Source organism: Pinus tabuliformis, chromosome 1_2 (genome assembly GCF_031772625.1).
Source record: "Pinus tabuliformis cultivar Carrire ecotype Pingquan chromosome 1_2, CPIR1, whole genome shotgun sequence".
Lineage (NCBI taxonomy): Eukaryota > Viridiplantae > Streptophyta > Pinopsida > Pinales > Pinaceae > Pinus > Pinus tabuliformis.
Window position 1 is genome coordinate 889,465,383 of NC_142298.1, and position 22,538 is coordinate 889,487,920.

At 39.9% G+C, this 22,538-nt stretch overlaps 1 protein-coding gene across 8 annotated transcripts in view; it reads left to right on the forward strand.

Moving 5' to 3' along the window:
- The window catches only part of ILA (putative protein kinase regulator ILITHYIA), a 356,320-nt gene that overhangs the window by 78,662 nt on the left and 255,120 nt on the right, over positions 1-22,538 (forward strand). For all 8 annotated transcript variants that reach the window (XM_089396177.1, XM_089396171.1, XM_089396172.1 and 5 more), the window contains exon 14: positions 8,245-8,322. In XM_089396177.1, the coding sequence (XP_089252303.1) occupies positions 8,245-8,322 (78 nt within the window). The remainder of the gene's footprint in view (positions 1-8,244; positions 8,323-22,538) is intronic.

Here is a 22,538-nt window from a genome sequence, read left to right on the forward strand (position 1 = left end):
ACGGCTCCAACCCTTCAATCCACCAGGCTCCAACCTGTTGCCAGGCTCCAACTTGGGCTTTAGTGAGGCTCCAACCTCTAGGCCTCCAACCCTATCTACGGCAAGGCTCCGACCTTTTTTTTATGGGGCTTCAACTCCTAGGGCTCCAACCCTTCAACTTTTAACAAACAAAATGTATAAATGACTTACTTCAATTGCTCCACAAGACTGCTCCAGACTTCCAATTTGTCCACTGAGTAAGAGTATTCTTCACTGTCCAAATCTCTAAATTGTTCACTATCCAAAGCTTTTTGAGTTCTTCACTTCAAAGTCTGCTCCAAATGATGATGTAATTGTGACTCCAATTCTTCTCCTTAATGTCACTGAAATGCCAGGATCGAGCTCCTTCAGTGATAATTGTCCACAGGTTTCTGCAATGATATGTGTTGACTGTTTCGAGCCCCTCACAGGTCACAAGACCAAGCCTAAAGAACACTGGACCTTCGAGCCTCGAGTCACAAATGTATCCACAGTGGTATGACCACTCCACAAATGTATCCGAGTCACAGTTGTATCTCCACAAATGTATGAGCCTTCCACAAATGTATTAAGAGTCACAGTTCTATCTCCACAGATGTATTACCACCGATGTATGACTGAGCCTTCACAAGTGATTACATGTTTGAGGTCTATCACAGATTCAAAGTATAGGTCTGAGGTGTAAGTCCACAGTTCCGAGGTATAGTTCCACAGGTCCGAGGTGTAAGTCCACAGTTTCGAGGTATAGTTCCACAGGTCCGAGGTGTATCCACAGGTTCGAGATATAACCCTTCCACAACTTCAAACCACAAGTTCGAGCCTCTCACTGGGCTGCCATCCGAATCACTGTTCTGAGCTAACACAGGTCCGAGGAGTAAGTATTCCGAGCTGTATTGATCACAGATTTAACCCAAACAATGTCTTCTCGGCCTCCTTAGTTCACGAGATGTGAACTCTTCACTGTTTTGTGTTCCTGTGATTGTCTTCACTGAATTGGATGATTGGAATGAGATGTTTAACCTTGTATTTATACACATTTTGAGCTTTAACGAGGGGACATGTCCCTTAGAGGTGAGGCTGACTTGCACAAGTAGGCTTATGTCTGCCAACATTCAAAATTATTGTATTTCAACTTGAAAAATCATTTTCTCTCAATCTAGGAGGAGTTAGAAGGCGAGTACGAGCTTGTTGGAAAGGGGAAAATGTCCTGTAGAAGCCTATGTCAATTTCATTCTTAAATGAGGTCATTTTTCCATTAATAAAATTACATTTGTGAACTGTCATCATTATTTTATTCATGATGGCTTTTAGCGTCTTATCATATGCTAGGGCTTCTTCTTCAAGTGTGATCTTCATTAGGATTGGGGCTTCAACCAACATTCATCCATGCATCATTATCTTCATCAATGCTCATATTGACATCAATGACAATTTTGACCAACAAGAGAGAGAGAATTGGAGAGACTTGAAGAAGATTTTGAGAGAGAGAGACTTGGAGAGTAAGAACATAACTTGAAGGTTGATTTAGTGTTTGCATCAACATCTGCTTCCAAGTTCTAGTGACCTTCATGCTAGAAGATTTGGGTGAAATTACTCATTCTCTTGATCTCTCATTGTACTTTGTATCTTTGCTGAACAAGAAGAAGAATTTGGTTGGGTTTTTCCTTGGTTATTGGACCTAAATTCTCTGTGTCTCATCCTCTATGGAAAACCTCTCGATAACATCTCGAAATCGCCGAGATTTTCAAACTTGAAAAACTCGTGATTTAATCGATAAACTCCCGATAAAATCACGATTTGATCAAAAAAATCTTGACTCTTTTCTGGGCAGTGTATAAGTTTGGGAAAGTCTGATATTTTTACTCATTTTGCACTCAATCCTTTACAATTCAAGCCTGTGGAGAGAGGAGGAGTTTGTCACTGCTAAAGAGGAGGAGATTTAACCAGTTTTGTGGCATGAATTTGGAGTTTTATCCACTGCTCAACGTGAGAGACATTGAGACAATGACCATTGATTTGTAGGTATGCATTCTCTATGAGTCTCTGTAATGGTACACATTGTTGCATGAAGTGTTGAGACTAAGAGGCCTATCATGGACTTTGCCCCTGATTGGTTAGAGTTGGATTTCAGAGGCACTGGAGGAGGTATCAACTGCATCGAAGATAGAGGTAGAGGAGGAGGAGGAAGAGCAGGAACAAGTGGTAGAGCAAGAGGAGGTGACACCATCTAGCATGGGCAACAACAGAGTACAGATGCAATCTCCTATTTTTGCTTGTAGAGGATGACAAAGTCCATTTGTAGCCCAAGGGGTAGGGCCTTCTTTCTCTAGAGGAAAATGCAAAGCCATTCCCTATTTTCGTAAAAGGGGCAGAGGAACTCAGTGACTGATAGTGAATAGTTTATGATATGTACATGACTCATGATGATGATATACATTTATTATATTTTTTGTTGATATTTTGACTCTTGAGACTGAGTCACGACTTGATTCATTGTTGATATGTGATGTAGCACTAGACTTCTTATACGTCTTATGTATTAGCTTTCTTTTCATATTTATGTGGCAATGCATTTACCTGATGTTCTGGATACTTTAGATGCTAAAAAGATTAAATAAATCAATATTTTCATACTTTTTTAATTTTGCCAAGTTTTTGTCGATTTTTATCAATTTTCTCTCGACTTTTATGACTTTTTCAATTTTCGGACCCATACTGATTTATTCCAGAGTTTGAATTTTTCCACATTGGTCTTATCTTGTTCTTGGCTGTCTTCAATTGTGCATTTGGTTTATGTTCTATTTACAATTGCTTAACTAATATTGCAACAAAAAGAATTTTTGGAATAAGTAATTGTTACAACATAGAACATCAGAATTTTAACATAGTTGAAGCAAAAGCTGAAGGAAGCAAACCACGAAGACCAAGCGTGACACATGGTATTGGTGAGGGAAGAAGTAATCATGTAAGTCATCCAACTTGTGGTTCTAGTTTTGCTAGGCATAATACTGCTGTTGAGGCTGGAGAGGAGTTTGAGGAGTTCTTAGACTTTGAGATAGATGATGTTTATGTAGCTTTCGTTGATGATTCCATGCCTAGTAGTGGTGATGAGTTTGATGAGTGATCATGTTGATCAATGATTTGTAGTAGGCTAGTGGCCTAGTAGCTTGAGTTTTAGCATTGTTAGAGTCTAAAGGCCATTTAGAGCCGCATTGGTTATGTATTTTGTTGATGATATCATTGATATGTATTGCACTCGGTGCCCTTTTGATATATGCATCCTTACATGGTATATAGATGAGAAGACTTTCCATTTTATGTCTCCAATGGTTTGGAATCATGGTTTGCAATCTGAAAAATAAAATTTTCATATAAAAATAATTATTTTATGTATTTATTTTTCAATTCCGGTTTATTGAATCCGATTCAATTTGGCTTGATCTGGTTCCAATTTGAATAAGGGTTAGATAAGTGACTGGTTCAATAACCGTTTTTGGTTTTAAAACTATGGTGTAGATGTAGATCAAGTGTGGGTTGACTCTGATGGTAGTAGTCATAGTCTCTACACTTGCCCGTGTTAGTTGTGGTGGACACTTCTTGACGTCATCTCTTCTAGACCAGTCTCTATTTTAGCATTGAGTGGCACCTTCTACTATAGATTTTTTCCAACTTTTTGGCTACCCATACTTGTTATGATTTGTTAGTGTTATTCGTGTTATTAGCTAGATGTTTAGATGATATTTAACAGCGTGTATTTTCTGATTTTAGCATCATTTTGGGAATTTCTTTTGCACTTCCGCATTGTAATTTATGAGATCGAATGTATTTTATAGCCTTATTGACCTACCTTTGTGGTCAGTGGTTGGACATTAATAAAATTATCTTATCATATCTTATTTGAGAGTTATGGGGCCTTGCTTTGGGTTGCGGTAGGCCCTCTGGCCTTGACTTAGTAAAGGGTATGGGTCCCAAGCCCTCATTGAGAGACAGTGTTTCTAGGGGCAGTTTCATGACATCTTGACTAAACTCACCCCATCAAGGCAATTATTAGACCCACAATCCTTATGGCTCCTAGAACCGGGGACAAAGCTTATTGTAGACAAATTGGACTAGGTTTGAGAGTGTACAAACCTTGCTTCTCAGTGATATCCTATGTCACAGGGTTCGTCGAATTTGAAACTTGAGGTTCGAAATTCAACGAACCCAAAAAAAAACTTTCAAATTCGTTCAGGTTCGGCGATCCTGATAGCCAAATCTCAACGAATTCGAACTTGAAGGCAAATTTTATAATTGATAATTTTTTTTTTTGGGTTCAAGGTTAGAGTTTGGGTGGTTTTTGTTAGTTGTTTTAAGGTTTATGAGAAAATCCATGGGAAACACATGGTTTTCTCTTGTTTTGCTTCCCGCCAGTTAGTTTCCCGTGGTGGCCATTGGTTTGGCTTTATTTAACATGGCTGTCGATAGATTTTCACAAGCCAACATCAGTGTGAGTGTACTTGCTCTAGTGTGCTTAGAGCTGCCACTGCGTGTTGTATTCTCTGCAATTTCCTGAATTCAATTTCTAGAAGCTGTTTGTCCCTGCCACCCAGAGCATGAAGTGAATAATTGTCGTGATTTGTGGCTCGTGGTTGCTCAATGCTACTCATATAGCTTTATTGATTGATTTATATTTTTTATTATTTTGTCATATATATATATTGATATATTGAAAAATATGTATATTCGAACTTAATGCCGAACCTCATACGAACCTCATCAGAAAATCCGAATTTGAATCGAATTTAATTGTTGTTGAACTCGAATTCGACCCTGAACCATGTGACATAGGGCATATCATCAGATGTTAGTGGAATATTCCACAACCGATCATACAGGCAGATTTCAGTGCCCTTCCTTTTTTCCATGAGGTCTTTTTCCATTTGGTTTCTTTCCTTGATAGAGTTTGATCTCTCATAGACTTTGCTATTGTGAAGGGTATCCCTACCTTGCACTTCACTCCTTGGAGGCTCTTGATTCAGATCCTCCCTTAGGTTGGGCATGAGATTGGTTCTCAAAGGCATCTCGACGTCTCTAGTCGATTACTCTCTCCCCAAAGTGCTTGCACTTGTTTAGATTCTCCTTTGATGAGCCAAGCCATCTCTTGCTCTAACTAGATAGGCACTCAACTAGACCATCAGAGAAGACATCTATAGATTGTACACTTAGCTCACCTGGACCCCACCTTTGATGAGCCTAGGTTCGAAGATATCTTTCTCCCTAGAGCAATTTTTGAAGTTGCGTGATGGAAACATCATCTACCCCCTTATACATGCAAGCATTGTATGCGCTCATGCAATATTCCTTTGGGGCAATTTCCAGTCGGCTCCCATCGAATCCAAATAGAGGCAAATTGTCATATACCTTGATCTAATAGGATTTGCTGGGTTTGCCACCTTCAGGGGCTGGAGACATAGATGCATCTTTTTTATTGGTGTCCTTTGTACTACAAGATTAGAGCATGTTATCATTGCCTTTATAGGGACTCGGGGGCTCCCTCTCTACTTTCTTTTAGTATCAATACGAGAGATGCCTAGCCCTCTTCATCAGGGAAATCTTCTGCCATAGATATTAGCTTCTGCACACTATGCCTTGCCTTGTGATGAGCAAAATGATAAACTCTGACTTCCCAGTTGACTTGTCAAATCAGAGCAACAAACAATAGACAAAGTTTCAGAGTGCATGAAACAACAAAACGGTGAGACCCCAGGTTTCTTCTCCCCCCGGGAGGCCAGCCGATCTTATCAAGAGCGGCTCGTTGGTTTGTACATTAGGCCACACATTCTTAGAGTCTTGGAGATCAGTTCTAGATAGTCTTAGAGTAGAGTACCTCCTGCTTGTCAGACTGTATGCTAGCCCCAAAGGAGTAGCCAGAGATCCATTCAGAGTTTCCTTCTTTTGACCTCAAATGTTAGGAGTATCCCTCTCTCGTACATTCCACCCTGGATCATATAGCCAGACCCCCCTGACGGTTCTAGAGGACTCTAATAGCAAGCCAATGCCCTGTTCACCCCCTTCACCCTTCCTCATCAAACTCAGGAGATCTTGACATCATCAGCATCATCGTTCGATCTCTCTCTCTCACTTTCTCTCTTGACGGGTTGTTGAGTTGCCCAAATTCACTTGGTATTTTGTAACACTGTACCTTTGTCTCAGTTTTATACATATATCCCAACGTTATACCTATCACTGTGTAAGTATCTTTATATTATTTTTGACATTTCTAGGAGTTATGCTTGCACTCCAACATTGTATCCAAATTCCATACTGGTACTCTTCGGTATCATTGACTTGCTTTTGTGATCATTCATTGGACATTAATATAATTATCCTATCTTCCTATCTCCAATTCTGTAACTCTGTCCCTGTATCTCCTGATGTATATTGAGTTTTGCTGTTGATATATAATGGTTAAAAGTTGTTAATGTTCTCGGTATCTAATTGCCATTTTCTTTAGCTTGTTTACTTCAGGGATTTCTCTGTTCTTGTGTGGTGTGCCATTAACAGGGTTTGCAACACAACAAGAAACTATCTTTGTGATCTGGAATGAGCTGACAAATGCAGCTCTACTGAGTTCCATTGTGACAAATCACTTGTGCATCATGATGCATGTCCTACCTTCACATAAGAACAATAGTGCTCCTGCATACAAATTTGAGATTCATTACAGACATATCTAAGTGTGTGTAGATCAATCACAATGAGCAATATCTCTAATTGCAGTTACTAAATTAGCTGTTAGACATAGGTTCCTGTAAATGAAGTTCCTATGGACAAGCATTCATCCATTAATGATAAAGTTACATCTGTAAGACAGTCCCACCAAACAGTTTTTCCCTTTAGTGTTATGATGGCTGGGTTGAGGAATGTTCAATGTATTGTATCTTAGATTATTGTATCATCTTTTTGGAAATATGCTTTCTTGGAAATGACTGTCTTTAGGCAATGGTTGATCACTGTTGCCTAGTTTCCTTTTAATCATGGAAACATAATGTTGCTGTGGAGGTTAGTTGTCGATTTAAATGTATGCCAGTTATATTAAAAATTCACATAAATATCTCGTTGTCTTAGACCAATTTAGGGATTCAAACTGGCTTTTATAGATGATTTCTGGCCTTGTTAATTCTATTCCACCAGTAATTTGAATTTCTTGGTTATCATCTCCAAGAATAATTTAAGGATTGATAACAGTAAACCTTGGCGAATCTCACTAATTTGTAAAATTCATACAATAAAATTTTTGGCGATATTTTTGTAAAAATATTCAAATTTGTTAGGATTTTTAAGGTTTATAGAAAATTTTAGTGATTTTTGAAGTAAAATAATTTTTATCCTATAGAAATCTGTTGAATTGGTTTTGGAAAAAAATAGATGAACCATGTTTGAAAAAAGGAGACTCAGTAAAATAGTGAAATTAAGCTGCTAATTTTCCCTGATCATCTCTTTCCGTTCTATTGTTCCTACTCTATTTTTGTAGGCTAAATGATTAGTATTTTACTAAGTAATTTTGTTGCTGAAATTGCTTAGAAATATTGTTACCGGATCTGGTGCTGTGAGGTAACCGGGGGAAAACAAATCTGAGTTTTTCTCAACATTATGTAGGTTCATGGTAGGTTCCAATATTCAATCTGAAGCATTAAATGTACAAACAACTTCACAGGCTAATAGCCTATACAACTTCTAAAGGGATGCTTTAATTTGTGAAAAGAGATGCAGAAGTTTTAGTTTGAAAAAAAAAACCCATCAAAATGAGCTAGATACTCCTACACATAGCATCTTCTGCATTAATCATGTTGGAAGCTTACTTTGTCAGCTTCATGAATTTTTTTATTACCATTAAATGCTGTAACAAATTCCTCCTTCTGTAATCCGATGTTCCAATCATATAGCAAGCATTATCGATAATAGATTTGTGTACTTTCAATCACTAATTTGAGGGCTGCCATGGGTCGAAAGTTGTAGAGATATTTGTGAAATGTTGGAAAGGTTTATGTGCTGAAAAGAAAAATGGTTGTATTCTCCATGTGATAACTGTAATGTTTCTTGTTTACTATTAAAATGGGAGACAAATTTTCTATTTTAGCAGAATACATTCTTGATAAAATGGATGCACGTTTCAGAAGCAGTTGTGTGACTTGGTTTAGATTGAGTCCTTGGTCTCTGAGGTGCTCATACTTTATATATGTACAGATCCTAATTAGGAGTCTCAGAAGGAATGGTTTGGATATTACTCGCACAGTGGCAACTGAGCCTGGAGTGGTTTGTGAGGTACATTCCATGACATGATAGCTAGAAGTAGACTTATAGTTGAGATATTATGGTTAGTTAATATTTTGCAGATAATTTTAAATGGAAGAATGAGTTGATTTCATGATGATGCTTTCAAGTTTCTGGTTATTTGACATTGTTTGTTGGATACAAATCACAGTTATTTCAATATCTTGGTTTTGTTGAAATTTTAAATGGAGTTTGGGCTTCTTATTATTATCTGTATATAATATGTGGGAAGTTCATCTTAGAAATTTTGTTTGTAAGGTTGTAGTATGTATTGAAGGTCACATTTGCACCCTATTCTATCTTGGATTGACTGGAAGAAGGTAGCTTATGGAGGGAAAATGTATTTTAAAAGTGGTGCAAACAAGTTCAAACAAAAGATTTGCTATGTTGTAGCTTAGTATGCTTCCATTGAGTTATTTAAATTAACATAATCTCTAAGGTTAATTAATAGATACAATAGGGACATTGTTTCTTCTTCGAGAGTTCTGTCTAGTCTGACTGTGACAAGCACCTTTTGTGATGGATGTCTTCTCGACATGAATGAATTACCAAGGTATAAGAGGTGTCCATTGTTTTTTATTCCATCGGTTCTGTCTTTATCTTGTAATATTCTATCTTTTGTCTGTACAAGAATTAATGCATTTACAATTTGCCTACTGGAACACAAATTACATGATTATCATTGGATAGAACATTATGACTATAGATCATTATACTGGTCAAGGCTTTTGCATAATTATTTAATAGCCTAAGCTTTATCCATTGCATGGTTGTACTTTAGTACAATTTTTTACACATCAGGTGTTAGAACATGCAGATTGTGATACCCCATTCTGAGACACTCCCTAATAAATGTAATGGCAAATGAGATTCACAAGTGATAACAAGAGAGTCAAACAGAAGCAAAAACAATCCCAAATTCTGCTATAGTAACCAAGCACAAATGTGTTGGAGGGAAAGCACAAGTGCACTAGAAAGAGGAAAAACAGCCAAAGCGCAAGAGAGTGTGCTTAAGCGAAAATAATCCAAGCATAATAGTGTAATACTTATGGTACCCTTAGCTAGTCATGTTATAAATGAATGAGTGAATCACTTCATTAGATAATACAATGGAGAGCTGGTTTATATATACCCAACTTAAGTGGTAGGGTGCTTTCCTTGAGAGGGGTTATGAGCCTATGTGTACAAGTTGGCCCTTGCCATAATTACACATGTAATAATGATACAATATGGGATTAATTGTTGCCAAAAGTGAATATTATACACTATCTTCAGCAATCCCCCTTAAGATGAATAGGACCTACGGAGAGAAGACAATATATATCATCCCCTCTTTGATGGAAAACATTCCACACTAATGTGATTTTGCCAGTTGGTGAGGGTGGGTACTGACAAAGTTTGAGCTTATTTGTTGAAGGTAAAATTATGGGCACAAGCCATCCCCAATATTGGAGATTCCAAATGTAGTGCATCCAAACATCAATATGATTAGCCTTCTGATGATCCACATGATTATAAATAAGGCGTAAGCTGAATGGTTCTTTGATTGACCCAACTGTTTAAGAATCATCCTCATTCAGGAAAGGTGCTTCCTGACAAGAACAACTCTAGCACACTCTGTGTGTTTATAGGAGATACCCACAAATTGCTTCTTCTTTAAACACAATGGAATTGGTCAATAACTGAGAATAAATATGTACCCTGGAGTGGATTGTTGCCCATCGAGACCGCCATCCCATTATGCATCAAAGAAACCTTGAACAAGGATGGGAGTGTCCACTGAATAATGGATGGATGCCCATATGAGTGGTGCCTTTGAGATGACGCAAAATATGTTTGGACACCTGCCAGTGACTCTCATGAGGCTCAAGCAGATATCTGTTGCACATACTGACAACAAAGTCAGTGCTGGTAGAGTATGAGTAAGGTAGAGTAGACTACCCATTAAAGACAGATAGATTATACAATCAAATAAGGGAGGACAATCGACCTAATATTTCTTTCCAGGAGGAAGAGGGGTGCAAATGAGTTATTTTCCTTGATCCTGAAGCATTGCAGATGATCTAGTACATACCGAGGCTAGGAAAGTGATATCCTTGAGGAGGACTGAGTGATCTGGAAGCCTAGGAAGTTGTGTATCAGGCCTTGATCAGTCATTTCAAAGGAATCCTGAAGCCATAGATTTAGTTCTTAATCCAGGAAGGCGAGTTGGTGGCCTTGATCAAGCTTCAAATCATCAACATACAACACGATAGTGAGGATCTGACAAATCCTGATGGCAAATATGGAAGTCCAGTTCAACTGGACAGTGAGAGTATTGATGACTAAGATGGAAATTATGGATCTTCTCATACCAAGCGTGTGGTTCTTGTGTTAGTCCATATGGATACTTCTTGGGTTTGCAAACTAATGGTGTAGGTTGCTCTTGAATGAATCCTGGTGGCTCCGGCATATAGATTTCTTCTTTAAGATCTCCATGAAAGAAGGCACTTTCACATCTCTCCAATGAACCACCCATCTATATGAAGCAGCTACAGATAGTAACATCTGAATTGTGTCCATCCTAGCAACTATAGCTAAGGTCTCAATGCAGTCAACACTTTCCTTTTATGAGAGCCCCTTTAACAAGAAGCCTGGCTTTATGCTTTTCAATTTGTCCATAATTGGTCTTCTAGACCAATTTATAGCCAACAATATTCTTACTCTTGGCTGAGTGGACCAGTTTCCGAGCTTAATTATTGATTAGGTTCCCATGCTTAATAGACATAGCTATCTCTTGTTGTCCAACAAGATGTTTCCCTGGAAAGGTAGAATGATGGCAGGACATCCACAGTCTTGTTAGGTCCTAATCTGGCTCTTGGACCAAAGAAGTTCAACCTTGATTTGTGCAGAATGTACTGCCATGGTCTCTTTAGCAGTGTTTTTCTGCTGTTTATGCTTGAAATTTCCAGCTTCTAGTGAAGCTCTTATACCGTAGATATGCAGTGAGCTCAGAGAATATGCAACTAGTTCTTGGAGTGTTTGAAAGAAAGATTACATGCAAGGATGATTTAAAATAAAACCCCACAAAGTCTTATCCATTGGGCACCTTTCTCCCAAGCTTTAATACATATAAATCAATGTAATGGAAGAAGAAGAAGATGTTGAAGAACAATTAGAGATCATTAGACTTCAGGGAGGATGTCAGTCATTCATCTACAGAATATGAATCTTTAAGGCATATGAGATGGGGGTAGTCCCATAAACTCATAGATTTAACACAGAAAGCTTACTAGGGCCCGCAAAGCTCAATCCAGTTGACTTAATCAAATCTGCAGAAAATAGCATAACCATGAATGAAGCTTGATATTGCAAAATAACTCCATTTAATAACAATCAGGGTGGTAGACGAGATTCTTCAAGCTACCATTTCTAATATTCTGCAATATTTTTAAAACACAACACAAATCGACAAGGTGGCGGAGCTTCAAAATATCTTCAATCAGGGATGCATCAGCAGGTGGGCAGACTCACAAAAATGATATCAATAAACTTGAGTTATATTGAAATTCTTGGTTACAACTTACAATGCCAGAGATTTGCGAAGAAGAGAATGTGGACAAAAGATTTGAACAGAACCAAGATCAACAGACTAATGGGATGCATGATGAATCCTCTGTTATGACTCCATGGGTGAATGCTGTAAGCTCCCAGCTCCTGCCCATAATCTTCCAACCATTTTTTCTTTTCTTGTTGGTGCATAGGTAGTTCTCTGTTTGGTAGCTTTCCAATTCAAATCTGGTATACATGGCTCTCCACTTCTGGATCCCCCTTATATTCCATCCAAAGCCCCCATGATATTCAGTGGTCCAAATTTGCTTCAACCACTGCTCCTTTCTCTGAAATGAATTCATCCACCTAGTGGTCCCTCCAAGTCCTTGACACAAATGTGTCTTCATTGCCAGCTCAGTTGTGATCACTGAAGGTAGAAGAATCCACATGACTTCCAGTACCCATCTCTTTCCATTGATGGTCCTATTGCCACACAATCTAGCAGGCCTAGTGCAATGCCCCACTAGGTAGAACCAGACTTTAGGGCAACAAAAGATTGGTTGCCACTGTCACCTTAGCAAACTTTCTCGTGCTATTTAGTGGTATTTGAACAAAAGGGAGGCTTTCCTAAAGATCATCTAAAATATATTCAATGGGAATTTCTTAAGGTGATTGAATGAGGTCTAAAGATTGGGATATAGGCCTAAGTAATCTTTGCCAAAGTTCAGGTACTCTATTCCTAGACCAAATATATGGGTGCTATAAGTTAGGGTTTTGCAGATTTTCAATGATAAAGCAAACAATGCCATATAACAGCCAAATGCAAAGTCCATGCAATGATTAATCAACAAAGGAAGCAAGACCTTCAAATAGATACATATGATTTAGGGTTTATAATGTAGTTTTAAACTTTTTTGGCTGAAACTATGATGCATAAATAGAATCAGATGCTGATGTCAGCCCTAAAAGAGGGGTTTAACATGCATATAATGCTAGATTTTGCTTGTATATAATTATTAAATGCATTTCCTACTTTAAGGACTAATACATCAAACATAAATTACTTTTAAGCAATACTTCCCATAAAACCTGAGCCCTAACCCTAAATATGTAGGAATTAGAAAGAAAAAGGTAAAATTTATTAAATAAGGGTTGAGCAACACTACTGTGATTACTGCCTTGTTCTAAATGGGTTAATGGAGTCTTCTAGGGCAAAAGTCAATGAGAACAGTTGTGTTGAGTAGGGGGAATGTGCAGGGCATCCACTTCTAAAGCCCCGACGATTTCCTTGTGTGGCGAAATTTCAAATTTAAGAGATGCACATTCAAAGTTCTCTTAAAGAATTCATAGAAAACAATTTCACATATCATAAAGGAGCAAGATTTCGAGATAAATTCTGCAATTTATATCATGGGGCAATTAGAAACCCTACTACACAAATACAACACGCAAAATATAGAGGTTATGTGGTAAAGTTACAAAATTTTCCACAAGAGATGCTTCAATCAATCTTAGGAAACCATCTCCAAGCAAACACCATCTCAAAGAGAAACTCGCACCATAAAAGACCACATTTTTCCCAAATAGAAACGAGAAGACTAATTTGTAATCTATAGAGAGAAGAGTGATGATACAAAATGAAATAAAGCCTCCTCTTTTGATATTGAGGTCTAACATGCATTATTTCATACTTTTTACAAGCAAATCCCAACAACAAGTTTGCTTAAGTGTTCAACAAGTGTGAGGTCACAAGGCAACCTCAGTATAGCTCAAAAACATAACATAAATGTCTAAAACTATTCCACGTGTGTGGGAAATAACATCCTCCACCATGATGTCATCCTCCATAAATGTCGAATATGCCACAAGCAAGTGCCAAAATTGATCATGAGTGCTCCTCACTTCAAGAAATGCTTAAAGTGCATGGGTATGCCTCCATAAAGTGCCTCCAAAACCATGAAGTCATCACAATCATGCCCTATGCCCCCCTTCTAAGGGAAAAAGGAGTGACGTGATATTATCATGCTCAAGTGTTGAGGTCTCCAAGTGATGTGCAAGCCCTCCAATGACATATCAAGGATAATCAGCTATCATTCGGGTTTAGGAACAAGCAACGTCCATCAAACAATGTCAAGGTTAGTTTGGGGGTTTTCTAGGTCTATCTGGTCCAACAATCCAATAGTCTAATGCCTAACATCATTGGGTGACGCAGACCTGCGTAGAAGCTGTTTGGATGACTCACTTGGGGCTGGCAATGAGAGCTTGGATTGCTTGTGGGTTGAGGAAAATTCCTCACTAGATTTTCGCCAATATTTTTCTCTGTAGGATTGCCAGATTTCGGCATCCAACTGTACTTAGAATTTCTCACTGTTGCTTAATAATAAAAAACCCTCAACTGCTGAACTGGTTTCCCAAGTTGGGTTTTTCCGGGGACTTTTGTCCAAAAATAAATGTCATTTTTTTATGTGTGTGTGTGCCAATTTATCTTCCCCAGTATTTTTATTCGTGAAGGTTGCAGTGTGATTAATTCATTGTAGAAGAATTAATTCCAATCGCTGCAATAGGATTTCAGTGGTTGAAATTTTCACATGGTATTAGAGGGATTTTGATCAGACGGGGAAGCTCAGAAGAAGAAGCGGAAATTTGTTGTTTAGAGGGAGCAGTAGGACACTTTTTTGGAGGTTGTGCAATGCTTAAGCCAGACAGTGCAAATTGCTTGAGCAAGTTCAATTTTTCAGTGCAGGTGGGTAGAGAAATTTGACTTGGCAGATTGAGTGATTCCAGTAGGCAGAGGGAGCAATAGTCCAGTATTTTTGCTGGGTAAATTCTTTTTTTGGGTGCAAAACGGTTTTGCAGCAGTTTGCTAGAGCAAAATCAACGCTGAGTGGAAGAGAAAGAGCACACATTGAGAGAATTTCTTTTAGAGGGTTTCTAGCATAGAAATCTGATTTTCTTAGTTGCATTCGACAGTCGTTGTAGGAAGTTTTTCTCACTCTAGAAGGGAGTGTGAATAACAGATTCAACAACCAAGCAGAGGAAGAGGGATATTTTCGATCAGATTCAGAGATGGCCACAATTGGGCTTAGAGATCATGATAGGTTGGAGGGAGCCTCAAACTTTGTCATCTGGAAGGCGTTAGGATGCCCTTGTGGGTGAATATGGCTTGGAAACGTATGTAGATAATGTAGTGGTAGTACCTCAGGATGCAGATCAGCTGAAGGAGTACAAGAGAGACATGGCGAAGGCGAAGTAGTTGATCTTGGATGGAGTCTGGGACCATATAGTCTCGCATATATCTAGCAAGACCACCGCCAAGGAGATGTGGGACACTATTGACTAGCGATATTAGAATACTTTCGAGCAGCAGAAGATGTTCTTGTAGGAGAAGCTGAGAAGCATCAAGATACAAAAGGGTGAAGGCATAGATCCCTTCCTCACCAGGATTCAGGAAGGCTGTGATCAACTTGCAGCTGTTGGGGAGGCATCTCAACTGACAAAGCTTATACGGTTGGCACTGAACAGTGTCTCAGAGGAGTGGCAAGTCGTTGTCCAAAGTATCTTGGGTTGAGACACATTGCCTAGATGGGACAACATGTGGTGATGCCTACAACAAGAGGAGTTTAGGCGAGCTCTATTAAAGAGCACCATTAGTGGAAGCAACAGCAAGGGCACGAAGAGTGAGAAGGAAGAAGATAATGTAGCCCTAACATAAAAGTGTCCCAGTCAGGGATAGTGGGAGAAGAAGAAGAAGAAGGACCTATCTAAGGTCAAGTGCTTCAGATGTGGCGAGTTTAGCCATTACAGTACTCAGTGTCCTCCTAGGAAGAAGGACAAGCAGGAGAAACAGGACCAGGCGACAGTGTCTGCAGAGATAGACAAGTTGTCCTCTAGGAGTGAGGTGGGGCAATATGGAGCTATAGTCCCAGAGTTGCAGAGTTTTGGGCAGAGTCCTTTGAGGTGTCCTCATGGATCATTGCCTTGCTACGGGGGCCCACAATATTTCAATAGTTGGATGGATCAGTTTCTGATGATGCAGTTAGATTCCGGAGTGATAGGTGCAGACTAGTTGCAGTCAGGTGTTGAGGAGCGTGGATGCAGTGTTGACAACAAAGCAGGTGGCTCAGTGCAGAGTCAACAACGACGCAAATTATTCATGGATAGTGCAGAGGCTAGTAGTAGTCAGATGCTTAGGGGACAGATGTAGCACAAAGGCAATTGATTTAGTATTTCAAATGCTTGTAAGTTGCAGTAGCAGCAACAATAGATGAGGAGTTGCAGTGCAGATGCAAAGTTGGCAACAATATAGTAGTGTCAGCAACAACACATATCCAACATCAGAGTTGTGTAGTGGTTGGTGGGCAGTGGCAAGCAGTCACAGTGGGCAAACATCAACAACATGACAGAGGGGGATACAGAGACAGGGTGTTGTAGTAGTAGTGCAACACTATAACACCTTTGTCGCTCAGAGGGAGTGTTAGTTTTGTAGCATTGGAGATGATATAGTCTCAAAACTTTGTGGAGAGACTAAAACACAAGAGTTCATAACCCAAAAATCATTTATGGAAATTCCACATAGAAGTGTCTCGATTAGTTTTGTAGCATTGGAGATGATATAGTCTCAAAACTTTATGGAGAGATTAAAACACAAGAGTTCATAACCCAGAAATTGTTCCTGGAAATTCCACATAGAAGTGTCTTAATTAGGTTATTAGCCTATTTTTAAATATTTCCTAAGTCTAAACATAGGAAAAGGGGTTAATTAATCAATATTGATTGAGAAAGGTGAGAATTATTTAGAAACTCACATGGATCGATTCAGAGATGATCTCAACCATTGATTATGTTTTAATCTTGGCCGTTAGATTCCCATTGAAGACTATAAGAGGAGGTCGATGGGTAGATGGAGAACATACACTTGAGATTGATTTTCTTGGGTAGTTTGATCTTCTAGAGAGCATCAATAGTTGTCGGAAGAGTTCGCGTCAAAGACGGGAAGCAAAGATATAGAGGGGCAGGGACAGTGAGTCTGGAGGAAGAGATTCCAGTTCCGGAGAGTAGCTTGTAGATAGTCAGAAATATCCACATGGAGACTGATGTAGGGCTGCGCAGAAGTCTCTAGATGCAATTTGATTTTGTTGGAGTGAAGCTAGGTTTTAGTTCTAGAGGTTGGAAAGATTTTCTAGAGTGTTGGAGAGACAATTTCTTAGTCAACAACAGACAGGACATCTTGAGGAGCAACTGTTTCAGGCAGAGCGTGGAAGGCACTGTGCTAGGGTGACGCAGGCCTGAATAGAAGCTGTTTGGACGACTCGCTTGGAGCTGGCAATCAGAGCCTGGATTGCTTGTGGGGTGAGGAAAATTCCTCACTAGACTTTTTTAACAATATTTTTCTCTATAGCATTGCCAAAGTTTAGCATCAAATTGTACTAAGAATTTCTCACTGTTGCTTAATAATAAAAACTCTCAGCTACTGCACTGGTTTTTCCAATTTGGGTTTTTTCGGGGTCTTTTGTCCAAAAATCACTGTCATATTTTATGTGTGTGCGCCAATATTTTCTCAGTTTCTAGTTTATATTTCACAATATTTTTTATTTGTGAATGTTGCAGTGTGATTAATTTGATTAATTCGTTGTTGCCGTAGCAAGAAACTTATAATTTAATTTACAGTTATAAGAATTAATTCCAGTTGCTACAATAGGATTTTAGTAGTTGAAATTTTCGCATGGGACATGTGAGGATAGTCATGGCCATGCAAGGGAAGTCATGGCCATGCAAGGGAAGTCATGACTCATGCAAGGACAATCATGGGTATGCAAGGAAAATCATGGAGCTGGAGATTTCAAGGAGTGATGGAATATACCTTCCACACTAAGAGGGAGTGTTGAAATTTTGTGTAGCTTGGAAGGCATTTCCGTGTGGAGAATACCCACAAAAAGATGTCTTGCGGGCAAGTGACCCAAGTCTGGGGGTTTTGGACCCAAATTGTGGGCTTAAAACCAAGAAAATGACCATAGTTTGATTTCGAGTCATGTAGGCTCAGGTTGGCTAGCAAGGCCAAGGGACATGACTGTTGGGGTTTCACACCCCTTGGACAAGTATATATAGAAGCCAAAGGAGAGGCTAGAAAGTATAATGAGATGAACTTCATTTATGGAGCAAGAGAGCCCTAGAGGAGCCACAATTTGTTGGAGGAAACCGAGCTTAAGGTTTTGTCCAAGTGAGCGAGGTTCTGTAGCAAGAAAGACCATAGATCAAAGGACCAAATCTGTGGAGAAGAAGTAGCGATTGTTTGTGTGATACAAGCCGATGCAGGCCTGGCTGTAGGGCCGCATCCTCGCCGCAAGATTGAAGAAACAATTTGAGTACATAAAATAAAGTGGTTGCAATAATAGAAGAAGGGCCAAGGGCAGATTTGGTCCTAAGGAGGCTGATTGAGGGTCTAACAAAGGGTTGTGAATCTGTATATTGTGGATGGGTGGGAGGCTGGCTGAATTGATTAGCTAGACATAGGACTGTAATGAGGACTTCTATTAGGCAAAGGAAAGAGCTAACAACAAGAAGACATGTGGCTGGTATGAATAGCGGTTGAAGGGAGCAGTCCATTGGTGAACAACAATTGGACAAATGTTGAAAGGAGCTGATTGTTTTGTTAGAAGAAGTTTGCAACAATGAAGGACTGAAGCTACAACAAGGTACTGTGAAAATTCGTATCCTCAAGGAACCCCTATTGCAACAAAATTGAATTTACTTCTCCTACTTGATTTTAATATACATTGTCAAGTTATTTTCTAAAAAAATAATGAAGTAAATTACTTTTGCAGCCTACACCAATTTAATTTGATTACATGAAACAAGAAATTGAGCAAAGAACAAGATACGTAGGACAGTTATTTTTGGACAAAATTGTCCCCGGAAAAACCCAATGCGGGAAAACCAGTACAACAGCTCTTGAGGGTTTTATATTATTAAGCGGTAGTTTTGAATACAATGCTGGTTTCCCTCCTGGAAAACCAGTGACAAAGAAAAATATAATGGCAGAAAACTGAGAAAAATATAATGGCAGAAAACTGAGTGAGATTACATCACTTCACTCGGCAGTTTCTGGTTGATCCAGCACCAGAACTGGCTAACCTCGACTATCTCTACACCGGCCCTGCGTCAGCCTTACAAGCTCTGCGTCAGCCCTGTGCTGTCTCTTTTGCCCCTTGGAGCTTCTGTGTCAACCTCTCTCGGCGGTTCCGACAGCTCCCCGACAGTTTCCAGCTTTCTGCATGAGGGCGACCTCACTTCTGCGTTGGCCCTTCTGGCTCTACGTCAAGATTGCGTGGGCCCAGACTAGCCCAATGTCAGTCCCTCTAGATGTTGCGCTGCCTCCACTAGTGGCTCCCCACCTCTCTGTCCAGTATTCCCGAACTATCCCTGCCCCTTTGCTGCAGAATGATCACTCAGTTTTAATTTCTCAGCTTCCTAGCTCCAGAAATCGAACTCCAGATTAATTCGTTCTCTCTGTGTGTGTTTCTAAATGAACCCCAAGCCTCCTCCTTATACTTTTCTCGTTGAGACTTCAACAACCGAGATTAAGTCTCTAATCAACGACTAAGATTAAAGACTTGACTTGATCCGCTTTCTAGATCATTCTCACCCATAGTTTGATTAATACCCATTAATACTTTAATTTTCCTAAGTTTGGACTTAGGAACCCCATTAAAAATATTAATTATTTTAATAAAATACAATCCGGGTGGAATTTCACCAAACGGTTTTTGGGTCTTTAGAAATCGTGTGCCTTAGCCTCTCAACCAATTTTCATGGCTAGAGCACATCCGATGCTACCAAAAACTAACACTCCCTCTTAGCGAGGAATGTGCTCTAGCAACAATGTCCAACTGCATGTTGCTCTGTTTCTGAAGCATCTCCTTTCTGCATTGTTGCTGCCACCAACACTGTGCTGCTGCTGCTACTGTACTGTTGCCCATGACACTGCCATTGCCACTGCTGCATCTGTACTACAACTCCCTCTGCATCTGTTGCTAACATTGCCACTACTAGCTCTGCACTGCGTCATTTTCCAATTGCTGCTGCTCAGCAATGGAAAAGCATCCAAAATTTCTGAACTAACTGTGTTCAACATAATACCATGTGAATGTTGGAATCTGACTGCTACTAGTCTCTGACCTTCTGAATTTTCTGCGCTGCTGCTGACTTTTGCAATGTACGATCTGCATTGCTGCAAACCTTGCTTTGTGCCGATCAGTCTCTGGTCTCAGGCTACTGCATTTGTCTCTCCAAACAATCCACTGCATCATTTGACACTAAGTCCATCTTGCTACTGTTGAATCTTGAGCTCTGGTAGCAAGGAATTGATCCAAGAGGTGGAATCCTAAAGGATCTTGCCCACATGTAATCCTCCCGACTATAGCTCAATATTGCTCCATCTCCTTCCTAGAGATGCGTGGGCACTCATGGAAAACTCATCTTCGTCAATTTTTGCTGGAGCAACCTTAGGATCATGTTTCTCATCCTTATCCTTTTCCTTCAAAGGACACTGGGATGAAAGTGGCCCATCTTGCCACATCTGAAACATTTCACCTTCGAAATGTCCTTTTGCTTCTGCTTTTGTTGTTCCTTTGATGCTAGAGCTGCATTGTCCTCCTCCTCCTTGGTCTTCGTGCCACTCCCACTGCTGCCATTAAGGTTGACCTTAGCCAAATCCCTCCCTAATTCTTCCTGTTGAAGGGCTGCCCACATCTCGTCCCATGAAGGTAGTCTTTCCTTGCCCAATATACTTTGGACGAAGACTTGCCATTCGTCTGACACTCCATTCAGGGCCGTCCTTACCATCGCGGTAGACTGAGGAGTAGACCCCACTGCAACAAGCTGGTCACTGGTGTCTTGAAGACGTTGAAGATATGAGTTAACCCCTTCTTCCTTCTGGATCAATGTTCATTGCAACTTTTGTTCTAAGTACATCTTTCGTTGTTCAAAAGAACCTTCATATAGTGAAGACAAATATTCCCACATTTCTTGCGCTGTATCTTTGCCCTGCAAGTGTGAGACTACATGATCTCGAATTCCATTGAGTATGAACCTCTTGGCCTTTCCCTGCTCGGCCTTGTACTTCTTCTGATCATTGTCTGCAGGAACAACCAGAACACTCTAGACGTAAGCTTCGAGATCATACTCCTTCAAAATAGCTAAGATTCTGGTCTTCCATATGACATAGTTGCAAGCTCCTTCCAACCTGTCTTGATCTTTGAGCTTGTGTGATTCCATCTCACCCAAACTGTCGAATTGACTCCTCTAGTCACTGCGCAACACTGATCTACTGCCTAACAAGTGAAAAAGTACGAACTTTTGGCGAAAAATTCCTATGAGGAGAAAATTCCCCTACCATGTGTCTTTGCTCTTTTCCAACGAATTTCTGCCCTGGCAGAAACTGCGCCCTTCAAGCACTGCGCTGAGGCTCTGTGTCACTCCCTCTGCCTTTGCAAGCTCACGAACGGAAATCATAACTCTCTGTCGACTCTGTCAGAGAGATTTCCTCGGAATCTCTGCTTCCTGGCAAGGACTGCACAATCCATTCAAGGGGATTCGAATTGCTGCCAAATGCAGCTTTTGGCCTCTCTGCTCAGCGTTGGATCTGCTCTTCCTGTTTCAAAATCACTGCTCTGATACGATGTGAAAATTCTTATCCTCAAGGAACCCCTACTGCAACAAAATTGAATTTACTTCTCCTACTTGATTTTAATATACATTATCAAGTGATTTTCTGAAAAAATACTGAAGTAAATTACTTCTGCAACCTACACCAATTTAATTTGATTACATGAAACAAGAAATTGAGCAAAGAACAAGATACATAGGACAGTTATTTTTGGACAAAATAGTCCCCGGAAAAACCCAATGCGGGAAAACCGGTGCAGCAACTCTAAGGATTTTATATTATTAAGCATTAGTTCTGAATACAATGCTGGTTGCCCTCCTGGAAAACTACTGACAGAGAAAAATATAATGGCAGAAAACTGAGTGAGATTACCTAACTTCACTTGATAGTTTCCGACTGATTCAGCAGCAAAACTGGCTAACCCCAACTATCTCTGCGCTGGCCCTGCATCAGCCTTACAAGCTCTGCGTCAGCTTTGCGCTCTCTCTTCTGCCTCTTGGATCTTCTGCCTCAACTTCTCTCGGCTGTTATGACAACTCCCTGACAGTTTCCATCTTTTTGCATGAGGGCAACCTCACTTCTGCGCTGGCCCTCCTGGCTCTGCGTCAAGATTGCGTGGGCCTAGACTGGCTCATTTTCAGTCCCTCTGGATGCTACACTGCCTCCACTAGTGGCTCTCTGCCTCTCTGTCCAGTATTCCTGAACCATCCCTGCCCCTCTGCTGCAGAATGATCACTCAGTTTGAATTTCTCAGCTTCCTAGTCCCAGAAATCGAAGTCTAGATAAATTCGCTATCTTTGTGTGTGTTTCTAAATGAACCCCAAGCCTCCTTATACTTTTCTCGTTGAGACTTCAACGACCGAGATTAAGTCTCTAATCAACAACTAAGATTAAAGACTTGACTTGATCCGCTTTCTAGATCATTCTCACCCATATTTTGATTAATACCCATTAATGCTTTAATTTTCCTAAGTTTGGACTTAGGACCCCATTAAAAATATTAATTATTTTA